The sequence below is a fragment of the Muscardinus avellanarius genome (genome assembly GCF_963383645.1).
Source record: "Muscardinus avellanarius genome assembly, chromosome: X".
NCBI lineage: Eukaryota > Metazoa > Chordata > Mammalia > Rodentia > Gliridae > Muscardinus > Muscardinus avellanarius.
The window spans coordinates 39812537-39838617 of NC_137792.1; the positions used below are offsets into that span (position 1 = coordinate 39812537).

Consider the following 26081-nt stretch of genomic DNA (forward strand, 5'->3'; position numbering starts at 1 on the left):
GCCTTGAACCTCCCATCCTCATCCCTCAGCCTCCTGAGTAGCTGAGATTACAGATGTGCACCACCAGGACCAGCCATAATTATATGTCTCATAGTCACCCCATTTCGTAGTCATGTAGAAATCAGATATTCTGCAAATTACTAGTTCTCAAATTTTTGGCTTCAGGAGTCCTTTACATGGTTAAAAATTATTGTGGCCTTCAAATAGCCTTAGCTGTATGGGTTATCATTACCATTATTCGTCACATTGAATAAAATAGGGGAAATTTGAATATTTAGTAATTACAAATTAATAATAGCACACTATATGTTAACATCCTATTTTTAATAAAATAAGTTAAAAGAGAGCCATTGTTTAACATTTTTGAAAATCTCTTTAAAATTAAGTCTGGATTAATGGAACACAGATGTTTTTCACATTTGTTTCTGAATCTAAGCAACAGATAATTAACATCACATATTATGCAACCTCTTGAAAACCCCACTGTACTCTTGTGAGTGATGCGAGTAAAAAAAAAAACAAAGCCTGGTGTGGTGGTACATACTTGTAATCCTAGTACTTGGGCGGTAAAAATAGAAGGATTACAGATTCACACCCAGCCTCAGATACTTAGTGAGACCCTGTCTCAAAAATAAAAAAATAGGGTTGAGGTGTAGCTCAGAGGTAGAATGCACCCAGGTTCAAACCCCAATAACACAAAAGGGCAAATAAACCTATAATACCAGTAACAGATGCTGAGACAGGAGGATCACAGGTTTGAGGATAGCCTCAGTAATTTAGCAAGACCCTCAGTAACTTAGTGAAACCATTTCAAAATAAAAAAATAAAATAAAACTGAGGGTCTATCTCAGAGGTAGAACACCCCTAAGCTCAATCTCCAGTGCAAAAAAAACTACAAACAATGTATTAATGTTATTAAATCAGTTTTGACCTGAAGAACCCCCAGCCCAAACTGATAATCACTGCACCAGAGCAGAGTTTCTCAGCCTCGGCTCTGTAGACTTTGAGAGCCAGATGATCCTTTGTTGTGGGGGGTGGCCCATACATCCTAGCATGGTTAGCGGTCTCCCTGGCCCCTGCTCACCAGATGCCAGTGGCAATGTCCCCTCAATTATAATATCCAAAATGCCTCTAGCCCCAGCCAAATATCCCCAGGTAGGCAATATCGCTGCTGGTTAGGAGCCACTGACCTAGATGTATACGTGCAGAAGTGTTCTCTCTCAACACTCACTCCCAAAAACCGTTTCCCTTATTGGTTTCTACTCTGAGGTTTGTAGAAGCTAAAAACACATCCCAGCTCCCCCTACAGAGTCTCACTTCCTCCCGTGTGGAAGCGGCTTGCTTCCGTGGGGCAAATGACATGCAACTGAAACCCAAAGTTAGTGTGGCAGAAAAAAACAAGGACCACTCTGAATCTCATTATGATGTAGAATTACAAAGCACCAGTAGTAGTAGTAGTAGTAGTAGTAGTAGTAGTAGTAGTAGTAATAGTAATAGTAATGAAAAGACTGAATCCCTGACTGCCTGATTGGAACAGGAGCCAAGGCACCAACCCATGACTGGTACCCAAGGTCATTGTCAATGTAAGCTGGTATCAGCCAGGGTTTTCTGTTATTTGTAGCTGAAAGTACTACTGATACAATCAGAAAACCAAAGCAAACAGATGCTTAGTGAGTTATTACAATCAGTCAGTCCTGTCATCCACACTCAGCCTCCCCACATGTCCCATTCCAATCTCAAAGCCCTTCCTTCACTCAAAAGGAACCACTGCCTGAATTTTATATTAACCATTTCCTTGCCTCTCCTTATAGTTTAATCATACAAGTGTGTATGATTAAACGTCTGACACTATCATTCAGTCTTCTCTACTTTAAAGAAAATGGACCCTTTCACATCTTTTTCACTTTGTTTGGCTCCTCCTCCACTTCCTTTTGTCTGCTGTCTTCTCACAACCCCCTATTATTTTTTCTGTTATTTAAAAAATCTTTTTTTTTAATGCTCCCCACCAGAGCCCTCTCTTGTACCTGCTTATCTGCTGAGGGTTCATGGTAAACAATGATAGAAAGTGACTGCACTCCCTGCCTCTGAGAGCCTTCTCTTGATAACAGTGTCACAGGGAAGATCGTGATCTTAGATCTGAGCCATGGTGTCATAGTATAAGCTCAGTGGCAACACCAAATGATTTATGCAAAAAGTCTGCTTTATTAACCCCAAATGCTTGAGGTTCCATCCTACACATGTGGGCTTTGATCACTTAGACCCACTGCTGAAGGTCCTGGGTCCTGCCAAGCTAGACTACAGACAAGTATACAGTTCCTACCTTTGAGTGGGTAGGCCAACATTGCCTGCCAGATGGCATCTGATCCTGCCAGCTGTGAGTTCCCTGAATCCCTGGGGACAGTCACTAGAGAGAACAAGTCTTACGCAGCCTTGGTCATTAAATTTGAGAAGGTGGGTCCTAAAGAGCTTATGGACAGAGTCATTAACAAAGGGGAGTGTAACAAAAGGACTCTGAATACTGCTTTAAAAAATGTTGGAGGCTCCCCACATTGAACAACACACAGACCCCTCTTTTTATCCACTTTGAGACACAAAGTGCTGGAAATACCCCTACCTGGGACTATTCCCTGTCCAGGCCTTCCTGTAGGATTATATTTTAACTAGGTTTTCCTTGGATAGACTGCAGGGTTTGTTGGCTGGGCCTTCTGTGAGGTCAGAAGATGATTGACAGGAAGGCCAGGCTCTGGCCTGGAGCAGCCGCCCTGCCACTCCCTTCCACTAGGTGGTGCTGGGGCCCAGGGCTGTCACTCCTGAAGGCTGTCCTCAGCTTTCACATGAACAGGGAGCTGTTCATTCAGAGCTGTCTGCTAGGACCAGAGATGCCAGGTGGGGGTCATAGCAGTGGGATAGACATTGGTTTTTTCCTGCTTGGGGCTGACCCCAGGTCTCTGGGCTGTGGCAGAGGCTGCTTCCCACTGGTATCATGGAAGCAAAGGTTACCACGAAGACTAATACCTGAAGGGAACAGGAGCAGCATCCCTACCTGTCCCTTAGGCTGAAATGAATGTAAGGACACTGCCGGGTGCTGGAGGCAGGATCAGCTGTCTCCCCGAGGGAAAGGCTGGCAGTGGCAAGTTGCCCCTGCCCTGCAACCCTGCTCAGTGGCTGAGCCCGGGCTTCCCGAAAAGAGGCATTCAGAAGATCTTGAAGCCTTTCAGGAGGGTCAGCGTGAGCACTTTGCACTTGCTCTGGGCATGGGATGACTTCATAGTAACCAGCTTGGCCTGGGCCACAGTGAGCATCTCCTTCAGGCTGACAGTGGAGAGAGTGTTGAAGATGCAGAGATGAACAGGGCTCAGGCCAGGGGCTACTTCTCCAGCTCCTGCCGCGCCTCCTGCTCTGCCTCATAGAAGACATGCTGCACATGCTCAAAGTCCAGCTTTTTGTCCAACAGCAGGACAAGGCAGATGTGCTGCATCTCTTTGGCGTGCAAAGCAAGCAGCTCTAGGTAGCTGCTGCTGCCCTTCGAAGCTTTGGTGGCTGTCGACACTGTACACCACGAGGAAGGCATGGGCCCAGTTCAGGTAGCACTTATGGTTCCTGGGGGTGTCCAGGTATGCAGTGTCCCTGACCCTCAGGTGGACAGTCTGACGGTCTGCAGTGTCCTCGGAGCTGTAGGTGTCCTCCAAGTTGGGGTCATATTCACTGATAAACCTCTTGGTCAGAAACTTCACAGTCAGGGCAGACTTGCCGGCCCTGGAGTACCCCCAGAATGGCCACTGTGAGGGAGGGGCTGCCCAGCATCACTCCGACTCCCTTTAAGGAGCCCGGTGGGGTGTACTCATCCTGCTCCCTGCTGCTCCGCTGCCCCCCCCCACTGTGCCCCACCTCAAGAACTGGATATGGCACTCCTGAAGCACCCCTCCAGATCTCCACAATGCCCTATTATTAAAATCACTCATTTCAGAATTTTCCAACCCTGATACATGGAGTTATTTCATAACTTCTTACATTTTCTTAATTTGTTTTAGCTTCTTTTGGAGTATGAGTAAAGTTTCATCCTTTGGGAGCCTTATTTTTCTGATATGACTTCATTATCTGTAGTTTCACTATTTGGAGGGATAGCTTCATTTTTTCTTATATATTTATACAAAGTTCAACCTCAATCCATTTCTATTGCTCACATTTAAAAGAAGTGGATATGGGATAGAACTGGGCCCCAAAGGGCTTTCTTAGTTTTGTGGCTCTAGGGCTTTCTCTGTTAGTTTTACCTAGAACTATAAAAATGGCCACCTCCCCAATACTTTCTGAGATGCACTGTTTCTGGCCTCTTTAGTATCTTCTACCTCTAATAATCTGTCCATAGGGTTCCTGGTTCTAGCAGTTCCTCTCTAAGGGGTAATTCTGTCCTTCCAGAGAGATCTTGGCTTGATATTTCTGAGAACCCTTGATGGACCACGATTATTCCCTGGCCTCTAACTTCCTCCAGTGTCCTTGCTCTCATCTACAAATCTGAGCCCAGAAAGCTGCTCCAAGTTTAATCGGATTGTACTGGCCCACAAAGGTTTGTAGTGCCAGGGGGATTCCTCCTTCATAATGTAAATACTGGGGGGAAATCGTGGGTTCCCTGACAATCAATGATCAACAGCTCCCATTCCCCCTGCCAGACTGCTATTCCTGTGCCCTAGTATAACTACTGCTGGTAGGACAGCTAGTTTAATCTCTGGGTTTTTTCTTTTACTGTCCTGCTTTCTGCATTTTTGTTAGAGATTTCAAAATGACATTGTTTTCAAAATGTCCTCTTTTTCAGAAAGTTTAATTCATTCACTGAGAATAGGCAAAAAAATACTGGGTGTAAAAAATGATATATCGTGGCATAACTAGACATCAATAGGATGCTTGCTCATTAGCTATAGTTCTTAAATGACATGTCATTTCCCTAACACATATGTTAAGACGGGGCACAAAGTCAACCCCTCTCCTTCACCCTGGCATATAATTTAGTATGTTGCACAAGAAAAATACTTAGAAATGAGGCTTTTTGTACGTGTAATGCTGGGGATTAAACCCAGAGCTACAACCCCAGGCCTATTTTTTTATTTTTTTATTCGGAAATAGGGTCTCATTACATTGCTAGGAGTCTTGCTAAATTGCTGAAGCTGGCCATGAACCCGTGATCCTTCTGTCTCAGCCTCCCAAATACTGGGATTACAAGCATGCACCAGCATGCCTGTCTAGAAATGAGGCTTTTAAAAAGTTTTCTGGATTATTATTTGAGCAATATTTATTTTTATATAAAACCTTTATTCTAAGCCAGGTGTGGTGGCGCACGTTTGTAATCCCCACGCTTGGGAGGTGGAGACAGGAGGATCGCACTGGTTCAAAGCCAGCCTTGTTGGCTTAAGAGACCCTGTTTCCAAATAAAAATATAAAATAGGTCTGGGAGTGTAGCCTGGAAGTAGAAGGGCTTCCAGGAACCCCAGTACCACCAATAAATAAATAAATAAATAAATAAATAAATAAATAAATAAAACCTTTATTCTAGAAGTTTGCCATCACATGACATAAGAATTGTTTTTTAGCTGGGCGTGGTGGCGCACACTTATAATCCAAGCATTAGGCTGAGACAGGAGGATCGCGGTTCAGGGCCAGCCTTAGCTACTTAGTGAGGCTCTTGGCAACTTAGTGAGATCCTGTTTCAAAATAAAGAATCAAAAATAGGGCTAGGGATGTAGCTCAGAGGTAGAATGCCCCTGGATTCAACCCCCAGTACCACAAAAATAATTGTTTTTAACCCGATTGTTGAAGAAAAAATGATTACTACAACAACAACTACTGAGGCACCATGTACACATTTTACAATCTCATTTAGTACTCACAAAAGCCTGTAAGGAGGGCAGTACCAGAATCCCCCCAATTTAAGGATGAGAAAACAGGCTCTGCATGATGGGCTACTCTATGCTGCAATATCAAGATTCCCCAAATCGCAGTGGATGAACACAGAGAATTTTCATCGCACATTTGTACCATTATGTCCACCTCCGTCATCTGGAGACTTGGGGACTCATGAGTGATAGGGCTAGTCTCAATAAACAAAACCCTGGTTTGGCTGTCCAGGAGACCAGGCTCTGGGACTCGAGCAGGCAGGGTGGGTCCTGGCAGGAAACAGATGGCACCCTCAAGTGGAACAATTTGAGAAGAGTTTTATAAAGAGGTTATTTATAAAAGCATGGACAGAGTACAGGGAAGCCACAAGGGAGAAGACAGCACTTGAGGCTGGTTGTACCATCCCCAGCCTGAGGACTCCAGGGGATGGAGTTGTTACCAGAACCTGGAATTGCCTGACAGGAGCTGTAATCTCTGCACAAGGGATACGCTGGCCTGCATGGCCCCTACATCTCCATTCTTCTCCCAGTGCCAATCTGCTGGGATAGCAGAATGTGAAGGAACCTTTGACATACTCCAAACAAGTCAGCTTGCTGGGCCTAGGAGGGGAGAAGGTATATCTGGAAGGACAAACAGAAAACATCCAACATAGCCACCAACTGGCTAGGAGAACTCAGCACACAATAAAGTACAAGATTTGGTGAAGTGAAGGATTGAACTATGTGATTTCCAAAAACCTTTCCAACCTTTAAATATGGTTCTTCTAATTATGTTAAGTGAGATCAGCCAAGCACAGAGAGGTGACATATGTTTTCTCTAATATACCCAAGCCAGAGAGTATTAGGAATACCAGAGGGACTCCAGATAATGGAGGGGAAACCTCAGCAAAACTGAAATGGAAGGGTAGGAGACAAAGAAGGATGAGGTTGATTAATGGAGGAGCTACATTCGATTATGTGTAAAAGTATGAATGTAGCATAGTTAACCTAGACACTCATTGTTGGGAGGAGAGAAGGGGGAGTGGGAAAGAGAAGACACCAAGCACATTCTGAATGTATGCCATTTTCAATATGATCCACATTAAAAAAAATAAAGAGATAAGCTGGGCATGGTGGCGCACGCTTGTAATCCCAGCATTTGGGAGGCTGAGACCTGGCGGATCACGATTTGCGGACAGCCTCAGCTACTTAGTGAGGTCCTCTGCAACTCAGTGAGACCCGGTTTCAAAATAAAGAATAAAAAATAGGGCAGGGGGTGTAGCTTGGAGGTCAAGTGCCCCTGGGTTCCATCCCCAGACCTGAAAAAAGTAAAAAAATAAAATAAAATAATAAAGTGATGAATTTCAGTGATCAATTTTCAAGTATTTCACCAACTCTTATTCTGGAATAAATCTACTTGGTTGTGATATAAAAATAAATAGGGTTCTTCTAAAATACTATATTTATCAATACTGACAACAACATATAGCTAACTGATTGGCTCATGACAATAAAAGATAGAATGCATAATAATAACAATATTTACATAAAATTTTAACTCTTCATTCTCCCTATATCACTTTTTTGGGAGTGTGTGTGGAACTAGGGATGGAACCCAGGGGCATTCCACCTCCGAGCCACACCCCCAGTCCTATTTTATTTTATTTTTGTGTGTGTGTGGGTGTGGGATGGAACCCAGGGTCATTCGACTTCCAAGCTATACCCCCTGCCCTATTTTTTATGCTTTATTTTGAAACTGGGTCTCACTAAGTTGCAAAGGGCCTCACTAGTAGTGGAGGCCAGTCAAGAACCACGAACCATAATCCTTCGGTCTCAGCCTCCCAAATGCTGGGATTACAAGGGTACGCCACCATGCCTGGCCCTTTTATCACCTTATAAAGCAGATCGGGAGCTTTGCTTCTGAGCAAGGCTATCTATGTCTGAGAATAAAGAATGTGGGTGTTGACGACCAGAATATGATAGCATGGGGATACCAAAATAGGTAAGTGGTTTCTAAATGAAGGGACTTGCTATGGTTTAGGGTATAATTTGAGTGTCTCTAAAAGGTTGGATATAAAGTCTTGGTCCCCAGGATAACAGTATTAAAAGATGCTGTGGACCTTTAAGAGGTGGGGCTAAATGGGAGGTCCTTAGGTCATAGGGGGGTGTGTCCTCCCACAAGACAGGGGACCCAAGTCTTTCAGAGTCTCTAACCTCCTGGCTTGAGATAAGAGCTGTATGCTCATACATGTGCTCCCAGCACCGTCATCTAGCACTGTCCTCAGAGGTGTAAACTAGTGGAACCACCTGATCTTGGACTTGAGTCTCCAAATGGTGAACTAAACAAATACTTTTTCTTTATTACCTTAGTTGCCACAGGTATTTTATTGTAGTAATGCAAAGCTAACTTTGGACTCAAAAGACTGCCTCTCCATTGCAGGACCCTTGAAATCAGAGACAGTAGTGCCAATAGCTGTTTCCAATGAGGCTTGGATTGAGAAATCACAATTAGCTGCTGCAAGAATTGTAAAAGCAGTAGAAGCCAGGCGTAGTGGTACGTGCCGGTAATCTCAGAACTTGAGAGGCTCAAACAGGAAGGATCGCAGGCTTGAGGCCAGCCTCAGCAACTCAGCAAAACCCTGTTTCAAAATAAAAAAGAGAAGCTGGCTTGATTGTGCACACCTGTGATAGCAATCTGTGGAACACTGATATAGGATTGCAGGTTCCAGTCTAGCCTTGGCAAATTAGTGAGAATGTTTCGAAGCAAAATAGAGCTGGGTGTATAGCTGAGAGGTAGAATGCTCATAGACTTAAATCCCCAGTAAAATGAAGAAACAAACAAGAAAAAAGAAAAGAAACAAAAAAGAGAAAACATTAATGAAAACAAAAAGAACTGGGGCGGCAGGGCGTGGGACTTGGGTGTATATCTTGGAAGAAGGCTATTCCTGGGTTCAGTCCTCAGTATCCCCCAAAAGAGAAGTAGAAAAAAAACACAGAACAGCAGACATGAGAAGAAAAAAATTAAGAACTTGAATTTGTTTATTCAACTAACTTTTCTTGAACAACTTATCTATGTATTCAAAAGCGCTTGGTATTGTGAACACACAATACAAAGCAGCAAGTAGCACTAGGTTCAAAGTAGACTTCATTCAAAGAACTATGGGAAGAGAGCACTGAAGGAGAATGGCAAGGATGACCAGGCAGGTGGCATACCAGAACTGAGTCTCAAAGGATGAACGAAAGACTGACGGACCTGGGTGATATAACCAGAGACTTAGTCTTGGACAACACAGGCTCCAAAGTTTAAAATCCACACAGCTGATTGACTCCAGGGGTATAAAACTGACAAGATTAAAAATCAGGGAATCATTCTGTAATGTTTCACAGGAAGGAACAACGCTCTTTATTTTTTCTGGAAGCGGCCTATGAATGCACTGTGGCATGCAATCTTACATTTGTGTGTGTGTGTGTGTGTGTGTGTCTGGGGATTGAACCCAGAGGTATTCTACCTCTGAGCTATACTCCCAGCATTATTTTATTTTATATTTTGAAACAGGCTCTCACTAACTTGCTGAGAGTCTCAATAAATTACTGAGGCTGTCCTCAACCCCGTGATCCGCCTGTCTCCGCCTACCAAATACTGGGGTTACAGGTGTACGCCACCACGCCTGGCACATTTGTCTTTCTTTAATCATGAACTCAGTGGAGCAACCATCCACACAGATGGAACATGGCCCCCACTGACACATAACCATGGGAGAGAGAGAGCATCTGGTCACAGAGGAGCCTGCACCACCTCCTACATGGCATCACCTTCAAAGGGAAGAACAAAGGCTGGTGGTCTGGAACCAACAAGTACAGTGAAAGCAGGGTACAGGACTTCTTTCACATCAGTCAATACCAATCCATAACCTAATACTGGAATTTTTGTTTCCTACCAAGCTGGTCTTATCCCCTTAAAACCAAGTTTTTGCTTGATAAGCCAAAACATGCTGGGCATTTGTCAAAATTAGGGTTTACAATTGTGAATATGTATCTTTTGCATCTGAGAAGCATCTATTAAGGACCTGAGAGCCACCATTAGGAATGTAACCATGAAAAGACTAAGACCTCAGTCTCTAAGACTCCAGGGAGGACAAAAGCCTCACTTTGATAATTACATGCAACAGACACAGTGGGCCTTGTCTCGTCTATCCTAACCAACACTTTGTACTTTTTGCTTTCCTCACTCTCAGCTTTCATGCTCTCTTAGCTAGTTGGCTTTTAGTTGACTTTAAAAATCACTAATTTTGAAGGTCACACAGCTGAGCTATATATTTTTCGTTTCCCACTAGCTCTGCTATAGATAACACTTCTGACATGTGGGTTTGATCACAGTTGCTTATTTTACTTTTCAGGAACTTTAAAAATGTTTTGTTGAAGCCATCTAAACTCTTCACTTGTGCCTGTACAGGTGTCTAATGGGTAACCTTTTGATGTCAAGAGGGCCCAAAACTCCACTCTCAGGGTATGCTAATGCCACCATTTTCTGAACATACATTCCAGGAAGAGCTATGATGTTTGATTAGGCATGAACAGACTACTGAGAACTTCACTTCCAGTCACTTTTTTCCTACCCCTTACATCACCCTACATCTTCATCCCCCCCAAATATCCCCAAACACTCTCTGTAGGGAGGTAGATTTGATACTTGGGGATCCTATTTCCATGAATATCTACCTGACAAATAAACTCCTTTTCTTTTTTTTAATTTATTTTTATTTTTTATTGGTGCACTGTATTCATACATCATAATGGGATAAAAAATCTTGTGTAGACATACGTGCAGTTAGCCCAGTTAGCCCCTACCCCACACCATTCCCTCCCCCTCCCTCCTTCCCATGCTTGGCTTAGTGGTTGACATCTAATTTTATAGCAATTTATCCAAAATTAACAATGATAATCTCACATAACAGATTCATCTGTCTGATATCAAACTTTTCATCACTTAGAGATAACATTTCAATATTTCTTTTTGCTTTCTTTCTTACCAGAGGATTTTTTTAAGGTGAAACTATCATACATTTTTTTCCAGAAAAAAAAATCTATCCTAACATGAAATATGAACTCTAAATACCCAAAACCATCTCGAAAAAGAACAAAGCTAGAAGATGAACATTTTCTGATTTCAAACCTTATAAAGCTACATTAATTGAAACAGTATAGTACTGCTATAAAGGCAGATATATATAAACCAGTGGAGTAAAATAAAAAGCCTAGAAATAAATTCTTCATATATGGTCAAGTTATTTTTGACAAGGTTTCCAAGAACATTTGGTGAAGGAAATAATGATCCTTTCACTAAATGTTATTGAAAAATAATAATTACATGAAAAAGAATAAATTTGGACCCTTACCTAACACCATATGCAAATATTAACTCAAAATAGATAAAAGATCTAAATGTAAATCTTAAGACTATGAACTTTTTTAAAAGATCTAAATGTAAATCTTAAGACTATGAACCTGAGTCATAACACTTCACAACATTGAAATTGGCAGTGATTTCTTGGATATGATTTCAAAGGCACAGGCAACAACAGAATAAAAAAACTTCCTAAAAAATGAAAAATATTGTACATCCAAAGACAATGTAAACAGAGTTAAAAGTTACTGATAGAATGGGGTAAAATATTTCCAAATGCTATATCTGAAGGTATATTAATATTCCAAACAGAAATCCTAAAAATTAGCAACAATAAAAGCAAATAATACAATTTAGAAATAGGTAAAAGACTAAAATAATGAATCTCCAAAGATTTTAACCAATAAACACATGAATATATTCTTTGCTTAGTTGTCTGCTGGATGAAAAATCTTGTTTCTCTGGTTCTGGTGTGTATTACCTATTTCTTCTTTGTAGTTAATCTCTGAGTATTTTCTCTAGCGCTGGTTTTAAAGACATAAATTCCTTCAGTGTCTGTTTGTCATGGATGCTTCTTATTTCCCCATCTAATTTGATAGAAAGTTTTGCTGGGTAGGAAATTTTTGGCTGGAAGTTGTTTTCTTTCAGAGTTTGGAATATGTTACTCCAAGCCCTTCTGGCTCTCATGACTTGGTTTGGGAAGTCTGGAGTGATTCTAATTGGTTTGCCTCTGAATGTCACTTGGCCCTTTGTTTTTGTTGCCTCTAAGATTCTCTGCTTGGCTTCCACATGGGTCATTTTAACAATTATGTGGTGTGGGGAACCTCTTCTCTGATCCTGTCTAAAGGGAGTTCTATAAGTTTCCTGGACCTGTGTATTGATCTCTTGCTCTATGTTTGGAAAAATTTTCTGCTATTATTTCTTTGAAGATATTATTGATCCCTTTGGTTTCACCTTCTTTTCCCTCCTCTATTCCAATTATTCTTAGGTTAGCTCTCTTAAAATGGGCCCATATTTCTTCAATGTCAGATTCCTGCTGTCTGATTTTTTTTCTAAGTTAGAAATTATGTGTTCGTTTTTGGAGTGATCCTCTTCTAGGAGCGAGATTCTATTCTCCATGTGGTCTAATTGATTGTTTATACTTTCAATTGAGGCCTTTACCTCAATAATTGCATCCTTTATGTCTTTTAGACTCTCTCTAAATTCTTTTCAAAGGTCCTGTATTATTTCGACAATTATATTCCTGATTTGATAATCTGGAGATCAATGAATTTCTGTGTTATCAGGTTCTGATGTTGTGGGGTTGTTGGTATTCATTGTTCTATTGTTCCTCTTTCCCATGATTTCAGAAGTTTGTGCCTTCCCTGGATCACTACGACTTCACTTAGGGTGCTCTGTATCTCGAGTCTGTGGTAATCTCAGTTACCACTACTCCTTCACTGGGTTGGACTGCAAAATCTCAGACCCAGGAAGATTATCAAAGTCCCTGGGCATGTACTACAGGGATTTCTCCTTTAGGGGCCGCAATTTCACTCACTTTTATTGTGCGTGTTGATCAGGAGCTGTCGAGGGCCCGGTGAACTCGCTGTGGCTGCTGGTAATATGGCGCTGCTGCCACGCCCTCAGCCGTGAGGCTGGAGCTGCTGGCAATATGGCACCACTTCCACAACCTCGGCTGTGAGGCTGGCATATTTCTTTTCTGGTTTTGAGCTCTGCTCTGAGTCCTTGGAAGGCATGATGAGCTTGACCACTGGGAGTTTTAGACGTTCTTTGCACTGAAAGAACTGCTGAATTACACCCAAATGATTCGCAGCTGCTCACTTCAGCTCCTTGTTTACCTTTCCTCTCTGGATCCTGCTGCTGTGAGGGAAGATGGTGCTGGTGCGGCCCTGCTGCTGCATTGCGGGCTTGATTTCTGGTCTCTGGTTGTTCTTCTAGTCTTTTTTTTTTTCTCTGTCTCTTGTGTTTACATTTTTTATTTCTCTGCTGATGGCGTTTTCTGGCTAAGAAAAGAGCTTATTTTGTGGCAATAGAGATCGAGTTTTAGCAGGGCTCGTAGACACTGCTTTTCTCAGTCGCCATCTTCCTGGAAGTCCTCCTATTCTTTTGCAAAACTTATAGCTGGATATGTATGTCTCTACCATCTTTTATCCCATTAAAATGTATGACTACAATCCACCAATAAAAATTAAAAAAAAAACCTTATAGCTGAAGGCAGTAGCAAACACCTGTAAATCCAGTACTTAGGAGGCTGAGACATGCCTATAATCCTTAGCAACTTAGAGACCCCATTTCAAAATCAAAAGTAAAATAGGTCTGGGAATGTAGCTCAGATATGGAGCATCTCTGGATTTAATCCCTAGTATCACAAAGTAAATTAATACATTTGTATAATGTGATTGTTATACTACGTGGTGAGCAACATGGGCCTGGTTCAGCAATAACTTCTAACACTGAACTGAAGTTTTAATGTCTTTATGACCCACATATTCAAACAACAACTTTTTAGGAGGCTAGTAAAATACTTCGAATTCACAAAAACAGCCTACATTTTAAAAATATTTTCATTTAGCCGGGCGTGGTGGCACACGCTTATAATCCCGCGCTTGGGAGGCTGACACAGGAGGATCGTGCAGGTTCGAAGCCAGCCTCAGCTACTTAGTGAGGCTTTCAGCAACTTGGTGAGACCCTGTTTCCAAATAAAGTATAAAATAGGTCTGGGAGTATAGCCCAGAGGTAGAAAAGCCCCTGGGTTCTACCTCCAGTACCACCAAAAAAAAATTCATTTAAAGGCAATTAAAGTTAATGTGCTGATGTCTAATAAATTTAAACTTTCAAAATTCTATAACTTTCATTTATACAAAACTTACTGTGCCAATGTTAACAGGCTAAATAAAAATGATGTAGCATGCTAATACTGCCCATTATTTTCTACAATAGCATAGGCACATTAAAGGGAAGTGAATGATTCTTAAGATAATCTGGAAAAATAAGCCTTTATAACCAATTAAATGAAGCAACACTAATAGCTCAGAAAATAGTATCAGTAAGATTTGTCACGCTACTCTTCATTTACTTGTCAGTGAGACTAATAAGAAGCTAGTAATAAAGTTACAGTCAAATATAATTAGCTATAAGTTTTCAGATAATTCAAAACCATTTTCATAGATTAAATACCTTTCTTGAAAGAATCTATTTTCAATAAATATACATCTGGAGACAGTACCAGGAAGTATGGTATTACGATAAAACTCTTCTTTGGAAACGTGCTTGGGTTAAGTGATGGTCTGTTACTTATTTTAAAAACATGAGAGAAACTGAAAGCTCTGTCTGAGTCAGATGTGGGCAGCAGCCAGTATAATTAGCAAATGCTATGCCCAGTGTTTTCCACATGTTGTTTCACTTAAAATTCGCAATAATCACAGGAGATGAGAACTATTTGTTATTCCTGCTTTTATAGATGATGAGACAGACAGGAGGGAAGAAAGTGGGCCCAGGCCACTTGATCAGTGTCTGGCACAACTAGAATTCAACTCAAGGCTAATAAGCCCACATCCCATCTTCACTGCACAAACCACAGAGCCTCAAACAGCCAAGTCTTTGATACTAATTCCCGTAGGATGTTTGTGATAACATAGAAAGGTCAACATTCTTTGGAACACTGAGATTCTTCAGAACCACACAACTGTCCAGAGCTGTGCTGGGAGCCACTAACCATATATGATTGTTTAATTAAAATTACTTAACATTACGTGAAATTTAAATTTCAGTTCTTAACCAGGTATGGTGGTACAGGTCTATAATCCCACTACTTGTGAGGCTGAGACAAGAGGATCACAGGTTCCTGATCAGCCTCAGTAACTTAATGAGATTCTAAGAAACCTAGCAAGACCTTGTTTAAAAAAATAAAAAATAGCCAGGTGTGGTGGCACACACTTGTAATCCCAGCATTTGGGAGGCTTGAGACTGGAGGATCGTGGTTTGCGGACAGCCTCAGCTACTTAGTGAGGCCCTCTGCAACTTAATGAGACCCTGTCTCAAAATAAAGAATAAAAAATAGGGCAGGGGGTGTAGCTTGGAGGCTGAATGGCCCTGGGTTCCATCCCCAGACCCGCAAAAACTAAAAATAAAAAAATAAAAATAAATTAAAAATAACCAGACATGGTAGTACATGCCTGTAATCCCAGTACTTGAAAGGCTGAGAGAAGAAGATCACAAGTTCAAGGATAGCTTCAGCAAGTAGTAAGACTCTCATCAACCTATAGAAAAAATAGGACTGGGGTATTACTTGGAGGTAGAATACCCCTGAGTTCAAAGTGCATTTCCTAGTACCACAATCAATCAATCAATCAATCAATCAATCAATAAGGGCTGGAGATGTGGCTCGCAGGAAGAATGGGCTCAATCTCCAGTACCACAATAAATTACCCTACATTTCAAGTATTCAGTAGCAGCCATGTGGCTACTGACTGGCATAATGGACTGAGGAAATTTAAAAACATTTCTAGCCAGGTGTGGTGGCACACACTTGTAATCCCAGTGCTTGGGAGGCGGAGACAGGAGGATCGCACAGGTTCGAAGCCAGCTTCAGCTACTGAGTGAGGCACTCAGCAACTTAGTGAGACCCTGTTTCCAAATAAAATATAAAATAGGTCTGGGAGTATAGCCTGGAGGTGGAAAAGGCCCTGGGTTCCATCCCCAGTACCACAAAATAAAATTTCTATCTTTGCAGAAAGATCTATGGGATAACATTAATGTAGAGAACCACCTGAAAGCAGGGTCAAATAGGAAATCTTAGTATCTTTAAGGTTATTGGTGTCCAGAACTTTTGAGGTTGTCAGGGATATTGAAAAGATACTGAAAAGACCATTCCATCTCCACTGTTAGGGCAGGACCATCAGTTTCTCCATAAATTCTCTCCCTAAGTTATACAGTCAGCCCTTAGTATCTAAGAAAAATTAGTTCTAGGACCTTTGCATGGATACCAAATTCTGAGGTTGCTCAAGTCCCTTGTATAGAACGTGGTAGTATTTACATAATATTTTAAATCATCTCTCATGTTTTAATTCTAATACAATGTAAAGGATGTGAAGATAGTTGTAATACTGTATTGTTTAGGGAATAATGAGTGACATGTTCTGTACAGATGCAAGTTTGAACATTTATTTTTCACCTACAGTTGGTTGAATCCATAGATATGGAGCCCACAGATATGGAGGGCAAATTGTGCTCATGACAGTTGACATTAGAAAAAGGAACTGATGTAATTACTATATGTAAAATGATTTAATTTTAATATCTAAATTGGAGGAGTTTCTTGCTTTTGAGCTATAAGTGAAGAAGAACATATAAGAATCAGGCATGGTGGTGCACACTTGCAATCCCAGCATTTGGGAGGCTGAGACAGGATCGCGGTTCTCCGACAGCCTCAACTACTTAGTGAGGGCCTTTGCAACTCAGTGAGACCCGGTTCCAAAATAAAGAATAAAAAATAGGGCTGGGGGTGTAGCTTGAAGGCCCCTGGGTTCCATCCCCAGTACCAACAAAAAAACATATAATTCCACTGTGTGTGTGTGTGTGTGTGTGTGTGTGTGTGTGTGTGTGTGAGAGAGAGAGAGAGAGAGAGAGAGAGAGAGAGAGAGAGAGAGAGAGAGAGAGAGAGATATACTAGGAATTGAACCCGGGGGGTATTCTACTTCGAAGCCACACCTCCATCCCCATTTTGTATTTTGTTTTGAAACAGGGTCTCACTCAGTTGCAGAGAATCTTGCTGTGTTGCTAAAACTGTCCTTGAATCTGTAATCCTCTTGTCTCAGCCTCCCAAGTACTGGGATTATAGGTATGTGCTACCATGCCCAGTATAATTCTACTTTTAAGAATTGGTTCAACACTTGAAAAGTACAAGGTAAGAGATTTAGGAATAGAAAACCACATCACAGTATGCAGACACGTAGGAGCATTGCACAGAAGGAGTTTATATATTAAATTATATTCAGTACAGTACACATGTGAGTTTCTACCAAGAAAATACTTTATTTATATTAAATGATATATTTCCTAAAAGAACATAAAAGCAAAATACTGAGAAGGCTAAATATAAAAATTATTTCCCAATTAGTCATTCTCAAATGAAAGGCAAAATGAAACTCCAGGTGGAAGCAACTCAAGTGTCCCTGGATGGATGAAGAGACAAACAAAATGGAGCCAGCCTTAAGAAGAAAGCAAGCCTGTCATATGTAACACCACAGACAAACTGAAGACACTGAGAGAAATAAGCCAGTCACAAAAAGACAAAGACTGTGAGATTCCATTCAGTATTCATACTGTATGAATATCCATTCAGGTATCTAAAGTAGACAAGTTCAAAGGGCAGAAAGCAGAAGGGTGGTTGACAGGGTGGAGAACGAAAGGTGGGGTGTTTTGTGTGAAATAAATAATAGAATTTTAGTTAAACCTGATAAAAAAAAAACTTCTGGAGATTGGTTGCCCAAGGATGTGAATATACTCAACACCACTGAACTGTAGGCATAGACATGATTAAGATGGGGCTGGGCTGCACAAGAGTCAATTCAAGATGGATCAAAGACTTGGAAATTAGACCAGAGACCTTTCAGCTCCTTGAAGAGAGCATAGGTCCAACACTTCAACACAGAGGCGCAGGTAAAAACTTTATGAACAAGACCCCAAAGGCACAATAAATTAAAAAGAAGATCAACATGTGGGGTTGCATGAAACTGAAAAGGCTCTGTACAGAAAAGGAAACTATCAAGAACCTCAACAGAGAGCCAACAGAATGGGAGAGAAATTTTGCCAACTATTCCTCCAATAGAAGACTAATATCTAGAATATACAGAGAACTCAAGAAACTCAGCACTAAGAAAACAAATAACCCAATTAAAAATGGACACGTGAACTAATAAACACTTCACAAAAGAAGACATTCAAATGGCTAATAAATGTATGAAAAAATGCTCAACATCATTAGCAATAAGAGAGATGCAAATCAAAACTACCCTGAAATTTCACCTAACTCCAACTAGAATGGCAATCATTCAAAACACAAACAACAAATGCTGGTGAGGATACATTGTTGGTGAGATTGCAAATTAATGCAACCACTTTGGAAAACAGTATGGAGAATCCTCACAAAAATGGGAACAAACCTACCATATGACCCAGCAATACCACTCCTGGGTATCTACCCAAAAGAATTGAAACCAAACTACCAAACTAATGCATACATGTCTATGTTCATAGCTGCACAATTCACCATGGCCAAACTATGAAACCAGCCAAGCTATCCATCAACAGATTAATGGATTACAAAACTGTGGGATATGGACACAATGCAATTCTACTCAGCCATCAAAAAAACTCAATTACATCATTTTCAGGGAAATGGATGGAACTGGAGGACATTATTCTAAGTGAGAAGTCACAAAAAGTAAAGTATCAGATGTTTTCCCTAATATGCAGAAGCTCAGGAGAAAACGGATCATAAGAAGACCTCTAGACAAAGAAACTATAGATGAGCAAATAAGGCGACCTAACTGAGGGGATGGGAGGGGTAAAGAGGGAAATTCCATAATGTACATGGTGTACATTCACAAATATATCAAAGTCAATCACTAAGCCAAACATGAGAAGGAGGGAAGGGGTGGGAATTGGGTGGGAACGGGGAAAGGCTAAATGAGTGATGTGTGCATGTGTGCCTATACCATCTTGTACTCCATTAAGATGTATGACTACTATGCATCATTAAAAAATTAAAAAAAAATAGCCGGGCGTGGTGGTGCACGCTTGTAATCCCAGCATTCAGGAGGCTGAGACTGGAGGATTGCAGTTCGCAGACAGCCTCAGCTACATAGTGAGGCCCTCTGCAACTTAGTGAGACCCTGTATCAAAATAAAGAATAAAAAAATAGGGCAGGGGGTGTAGCTTGGAGGTCAAATGCCCCTGGGTTCTATTCCCAAACCCACAAAAAAAATAAAAATAAAAATAAAATATCTGAAGTAAAAAATAAAACCCTGAGCACATAGTTCTCAAGACAATAGTAAGAGTGTCCTCATGCTAGAGGTAGAAAAAAAAAATAAGAAAACACTGTTATATACTGAATCATGTCCCTCTTTTCCCCAAAAATTCTTATATTAAAGCCCCAATCCTCAATGTGATTGTGTTTGGAGAAGGGGCCTTTATGGGGATAGTAAAAGTTAAATGAGGTAATAATAGTGGTGCCCTAATCTAGCATGACTGGTACCCATATCAGAAAAGGAAGAAACATAAAAGCTCACTCTCTATGTTCCTGCTCAAAGGAAGGGTCATGTGAGGCCAAAATATTCATATGCAAGCCTAGAAAAGACCCCTCAGAGGAATCGAAGCCTGACAGTACCTTGATCTTGGACGTACCAGCTTTCAGACCAGTGAGAAAATAAAGGTGTTTTGTTTAGGGCTGGGTATGTATGTAGGTCAATGGTAGAGAGCTTGCTTGGTATGTGTGAGGCCTTGGGTCTCATCCCAAGTGCCACAAAGAAAAAGGAAAGATGATTGCAATGGCAATTTTTATGTTGTGCCTTTTCCATAACAATAAAAATAATAATAATAATAAAAAGGAAAATGCATCCACTTCTTGGAAATTCTGTTTGACACGCCCACCGTTCACATCCTCCGCCATTCTATGTTAGTTTTAGTCTCTCTATTGCGACAAAAGTGAATGCTCCAGACTTTTTAAGATTTAAATAATGAAATATCATAACAATAAAGCCAAAGATGCAAATACCTGGGTCAGTGGCAGAGATAATTGCTCCAAAGAAGAGACAATCCGTGTAGTAAAACTTATCAGAGAGCTGTCCCACAATCTTCATGAGCTTCACCACACCATACATGAGATTTCTGTAAGAAGGTAAAGTGTGTCAGGAAACATTCCCTGCAAACATGCAAGCAGAGGGGTGCCAAGAATACTGCTCTTGGAGGGAGATTTATGAAAGCAACAGGCAGCTGCTATGGCCGGACACTTGCCAGGAACATGGGTAAATAGGACTCTGGCACCAAGTAATGGTTTGTAGCTGTTACATTGCTGAAACGTCTGAATATTTTATTTGTTGAAGCTACATTCACTAACAACTGTAGCAGCTATGAAGTGTGGTCTTCCATTAGCAACAAAGGCAACTTAAGCCACTGGGTAACAGAGGGGAAGGGAAAAGATGGAACTTGACATAGTGTGTAATAAATTGCTACCGAACTCATCAAATTCTGAGACTGCCTTTCAAGTCATAGGAATGAGTGGGTTGGAGAAGCTGGAGAAAAGATAATGGGTTGGCCATAAAGATCCAAGTGATTGATTTTTACTGTCTTCTGTGCCAAGAATTACTGAAAAGGGAAAAGAGGGTGACTTCTTTGAATGTGTCATGAGAAAATCAGTGTCTCCATCAACATGTCTGGCCTCTTGCTCTGCATGGGCCAGGCAGGCCAGCAGCGAGCATCCTTATGTAGTGCAGAACGTAATATCATCCAACAGGGACACCGAGTTCAATTTTTCAGCTTGGCTGGAGCACATTTTCTACAAGACAGCTTTCAAATTGGGAACGGCAAGGAGTGTTTAAAAAGGCCTGGTATGTGTTATGTGCAGTGTGTATACGTTGCTAGCAGTGATGAGAGCAGCTGCAGGGGCTGCAAAGTAAAAATAACTACAGAATTCCCTCACTGTACCCGACAGCCGACCCTTGAACAATGAGATCTGTGATAGGGACCATGTCGTTGCCTGCCTTTATGTCCTAGCTACCTAAACAGAAGCTGGGAGCAAAAAAAAAAAAAAAAAAAAAAAATCCAAACAAATTATTTGCAGGATGGAATCTTTATGAGAAGAAACAGCTATAACTTAATGCTGCCTAGTGTGTGCCAGGTACTTAACCAGTTCACTTTCAATTCATATAAAATCTATGATACAGATTTGATTTTTATTGATACATTAAAATTATACATCGTAGTGAGATTCAAAACGACACAAACACGCATGCACACAGCACTCGGCGTGTTTCGCTCTGGGTCTGGCCCCGCTCCCTCTTCCCCACGCTATACATGTTAGTGAACCATAGTGATACTGTCACATATGGACACAGTGTGATTTGAACTGTTTCATTTAATAGTCCTCCTTTTCCTCTCTCCACCTCCCTCCTCCAGTCTCCCTCCTCTATTTTACTGGTCTCTGTCCTCAGTTATCTGAGGTCCCTTTTGTTTTCTATTTTCCCCTCTCTGGCTTCAACACATGAGAGAAAACATACAACCCTTGACTTTCTGAGGCTGATCTGACTCTGCATAATATTCATGAGCTCCATCAATTTTCTTGCGAATGACATAATTGTGGGTGTGTGTGCACGCACGTGCATGCGCGTAGTACTGGGGACTGAACCCGAGAGCATTCTACTTCTGAGCTACAACCCCTCTCTTTTCCTTCTTTATTTGGAGATTAGTGTCTTACTAAGTTGCAGAGAGCCTTGCTAATTTTCTGAGGCTGTCCTCAAATCTGCAATCCTCCTGTTTCAGCCTCCCAAGTACTGAGATTACAGGTGTGTACCACCATGCCCAGTAATTTTGGGCTTCTTTATGGCTTGATTTGTCCTATGTTGCTCACCAAAGGCTCCTTTCATTTACCTTTTAAAATCTTTAAAGCACACGATGTACTTATTCATATCACAGTCAACCACTAAGCCAAGCATGAGGAGGAGGGATGGGGAGGGAGTGGAGTGGGGACTGGGTGGGGGCTGGCTGGGTCATGTGTGCATTTATGTCTACACAAGTTTTTTTTTTATGGTACTGGGGTGGAACCCAGAGGCTTTCTACCTCTGGGCTACACTCCCAGACCCATTTTATATTTTATTTGGAAACAGGGTCTCACTAAGTTGCTGAGAGCCTCACTAAGTAGCTGAGGCTGGCTTTGAACCTGCGCGATCCTCCTGTCTCAGCCTCCCAAGCGCAGGGGTTACAAGCGTGTGCTACCACACCCAGCAAGAATATTTAAAAAAAAATTTTTTTTGTGGTACTGGGGGTAGAACCCAGGGGCTTCTCTACCTCTGGGCTATACTCCCAGACCATTTTTATACTTTATTTGGAAAAAGGGTCTCACTAAGTTGCTGAGAGCCTCACTAAGTAGCTGAGGCTGGCTTTGAACCTGCGCAATCCTCCTGTCTCAGCCTCCCAAGCGCGGGGATTACAAGCGTGCGCCACCACACCCCCGGCCTCTACAAAAGTTTTTAGCTTCATTATGATGTATAAATACAATGCACCAATAAAAAAATTTAAAAAATTAATCCATGAAAAAGTACCACGCTTGAGTACATCTTTTAAAAATAAAAAAGAACATTTCCTAAAACTAGGCATTTCTTTCTACTTCCTTCCACCACCTTGTGAGACGTGGGCAGTAGACTTCTCTCAGACAACCTTTTCCCCTCTCTTGCCTCCCATTAGCACTAATGCCAGTTAGGTAACCTGTAACCCTTCCATGATTTGTCATTTCTTAAAGGACAAATTCCAAGACCCTCCATTTTTTAAAAATAAAATACTTCTGTCTTTATCTCCAGTTCCCAGCAAACTTAAAATCAAAGTCAAAGTCCTTGCTGTATTCAATTTTCTTTGTTTTTATATACTATCCCCTCTTCCACCCCACGATCCCATCCAGGCTACCACAGGCTACCTAGTCACCAAATCTCTTCTTGCCTGTGACCGTTTCTCAGACATTGCTCATCACTGATGACCTTGGCAGCTCTGAGGAATGTCCTTTGCTTTCCAAGATTCTCTCTCATTAGACTGAGGGGACACATTTCGGGGTAGAAGTGCAGAGGGGTAAAGTGCCCTTCCCGTCACAATATCAAGCTTGCCCGCCATCACTGTGACGTATCACTATTGATGTTGACCTTGATCATCTGACTTAAAGAGTGTCCTCCGGGATTCCCCAATTTAAAGCTACTCTTTTCTCCCTTGCCCACACTTCAAGTGAGGTTGGGATGAAGGCTGGCATAGGGGCAAGAATTAAAGAAAAAAAAAGAATCATCTAGACAAATCACAAAAAAATCATCCTAACATCTAACTGAATGAGCTAAGGGTTAAGTTCCATCCCCTTGAAAAGGATGATGTATTACAAAAGTTATTTAGAATCCTGCACAGGAGATTTGCCTTTTATCCCCCATTTATTTGTTTACCTAGTCATTTGTTTATATCAATATAGACTCAGGAATATTTATTTCATACATTGGGCAATAATCTAATACAATGTTATTCATTTTGTTTTTCTTCAGTCACAGGGGGGCGCTGTAACCATCACAGGAGCTTTCAGGTTGGTTCAAGTCCCCTTGCCATGATGCCCTCTGTGTGTGTGTGTGTGTGTGTGTGTGTGTGTGTGTGTGTGTGTGTGTGTTATTAGGGAGTGAATCCAGGGGCATTCTACCTCTGAGCTACCTCTCCAGCCCTTTTTCTTTTTTGTTTTGAAACAGGGTGTCATTAAGTTGTGGAGGGCCTTGCTAAGTTGCTGAGGCTGGCCTTAAACCTGCAATCCTCCTGTCTTGACCTTCCAAGTACTGGGATTACAGGCATGGGCTGCCGCTCGGCTTGTACCTGTCTTTTAAGCACTTCCTCATCTTCTGGCATTACAGGATGCTCTATTTTCATGTGTATTTCCTGTTCCAGCCCTAGAATAAGCCATTCTGCAAAGGACTCTGGTTCTTTTTATTGGAGAACGACATTAGAAACCAATCTGATCTTTAATGGGAACTGGACATAATTTTATTTCATTTTAATTCATCTTAATTTTAATTTAAAAAACCACACATGGCTAACAACTACCATACTTGACAGTGTAGTAAGTACTTGGCAGTTACTCATAACTGCCACTAGTCATAAGTATCCAAATACTAGACTCTACACCCATGTGGCTAGCATCTGTTTAGAAGGGTCTGTTAATTTTGTTATATGACAGAGATACACTTACCCAATAATGAAGCAGGACACAGCAGTCCCCAAGAAAGCATAGGCCAGAATAGAGCCAAGATTTCTGAAAAAATGTCTCTGAATAAAACAAAACAAAATCAGAAATTACACTGTGATTTTCGACAGTGGGCATAAGAAACACAATTAAAAGTTTTTAAAAAGTGAAACTCTATTTCCTGCTTCCATTACACCAAGTATTAACTGAAATTACTCCTAAACATTGTCATTTAGCTTTAAACATCAGGTACTTAAAATGCCTTCTGCACTGCTAATTACTGAGCTTATAAGCAAGGACTTGGTAATCTTTCAGACAAAACTACTCTGGCTGATTATATTAAATTACACTAAGTACACATGGATATGTGTAAGTAGATCGTGTTCATAGATTCAACCTAAACTTTTACTTCATGATTCAGGTAGTTGCTTCTAGTTCTGGTGTTACCTTAGATAACTATTTTATATATATATATATATATGGAGCAAATAAGTATGAAAGGGACATCTAAGGAGCTTTCTACTTAATTTGGTTTCAGAAAACGAGTCCTAAATATCTGTCTATTGGACCTATCTTTGGAGCCTTGGAAAGAGGGACAATAGAGACACATGTGGAGGGATGAGAACGAGTAGTTAGTTCCATTTAAGATGGACACAGTTTTTTTTTTTAATTTTACTGGTGCATTGTAGTCATACATCTTAATGGGGTATAGGATGGTGGAAATATACATGCACACATCACTCATTTAGCTCTTCTCTAATTCCCACCCCATTCCCTCCCCCTCCCTCCCTCCCATGTTTGACTTAGTGACTGACTTTGATATGTTTGCGAATGTACATCATGTACATTAGGGAATTTCCCTCTTCCTCCCTCCCATCCCCTCAGTTAGGTCGCTTTATTTGCTCATCTATGGTTTCATCTACATTTATATAGAAAGAAATACATACTGACATAAGATTTAGCGATTATTTGGAAAGGTAGGAAAACTGCAACCTTTTCAGTGGTTTTGCCATTCACTAGTTACCTTAAAATTATAAACATACATGCATGCATTCACTTCTTCCAAGGCATTAGGCCTGTGGGATATTCTGGTGGTGGGAAGCTCATGCCTGCTCTGAAGCTCCTGAGCCAGGGTTCTTACTTCTCAAGGCAATAGCTATTCTCATTCCATAGTTAGAATTATCTAGACAACGCCGGGTGTGGTGGCGCACGCTTGTAATCCCCGCGCTTGGGAGGCTGAGACAGAGGCGGAGACAGGAGGATCACTCAGGTTTGAAGCCAGCCTCGCTGGCTTAAGAGACCCTGTTTCCAAATAAATAAAAAAAAGGTCTGGGAATGTAGCCCAGAGGGAGAAGGGCTTCCAGGAACCCCAGTATCACAGAAAGAAAGAAAGAGAAAGAAAGAAAGAAAGAAAGAAAGAAAGAAAGAAAGAAAGAAAGAAAGAAAGAAAGAAAGAAAGAAATTATCTAGACAAATCACAAAAAAAATCATCCAAACATCTAACTGAATGAGGGCCAGGAACACTTTATATAATTTTTTAAGGCAGCAGATTCCCTGTATGCTTGTTGAGCAGACATCAAGGAAAGACAAAGCACAGAAAAAGAACCCAGCCCATATCAGGCAGCCCCGCAGACTAGAGGGCTGCGGGTATTCTCTGGCCTGTGTTATGCACAGAGGGTCTGAGACACAGGCTTCTGCCTGAGGCTGCAAAGAAGATGTCAAGGAAGTTCCTATACCACTAAGCCACCTGCTCAAAAGAGAACCATCCACGGGCTTGCCATGCCAACAGTCACCAAGTGAGGGTGCTGCCTGGATATGTTATGGAAATGTCTGCGTCTTAAAT

General features: G+C 41.2%; 1 protein-coding gene and 1 pseudogene across 3 annotated transcripts in view; both read right to left on the minus strand.

Moving 5' to 3' along the window:
* The window catches only part of SLC9A7 (solute carrier family 9 member A7), a gene marked incomplete at both ends in the record, with an annotated part of 172412 nt that overhangs the window by 63123 nt on the left and 83208 nt on the right, over positions 1 to 26081 (minus strand). For both annotated transcript variants that reach the window (XM_080719250.1, XM_080719249.1), the window contains 2 exons: positions 20045 to 20157; positions 24245 to 24321. In XM_080719250.1, coding sequence (XP_080575376.1) covers positions 20045 to 20157; positions 24245 to 24321 — 190 coding nt within the window. The remainder of the gene's footprint in view (positions 1 to 20044; positions 20158 to 24244; positions 24322 to 26081) is intronic.
* On the minus strand, positions 3195 to 6387 carry LOC308279404 (ras-like protein family member 12; annotated as a pseudogene). The gene is made up of 2 exons: positions 6326 to 6387; positions 3195 to 3756 (listed from the first exon to the last, which is right to left on the minus strand). The product of its transcript is annotated as a ras-like protein family member 12 (transcript).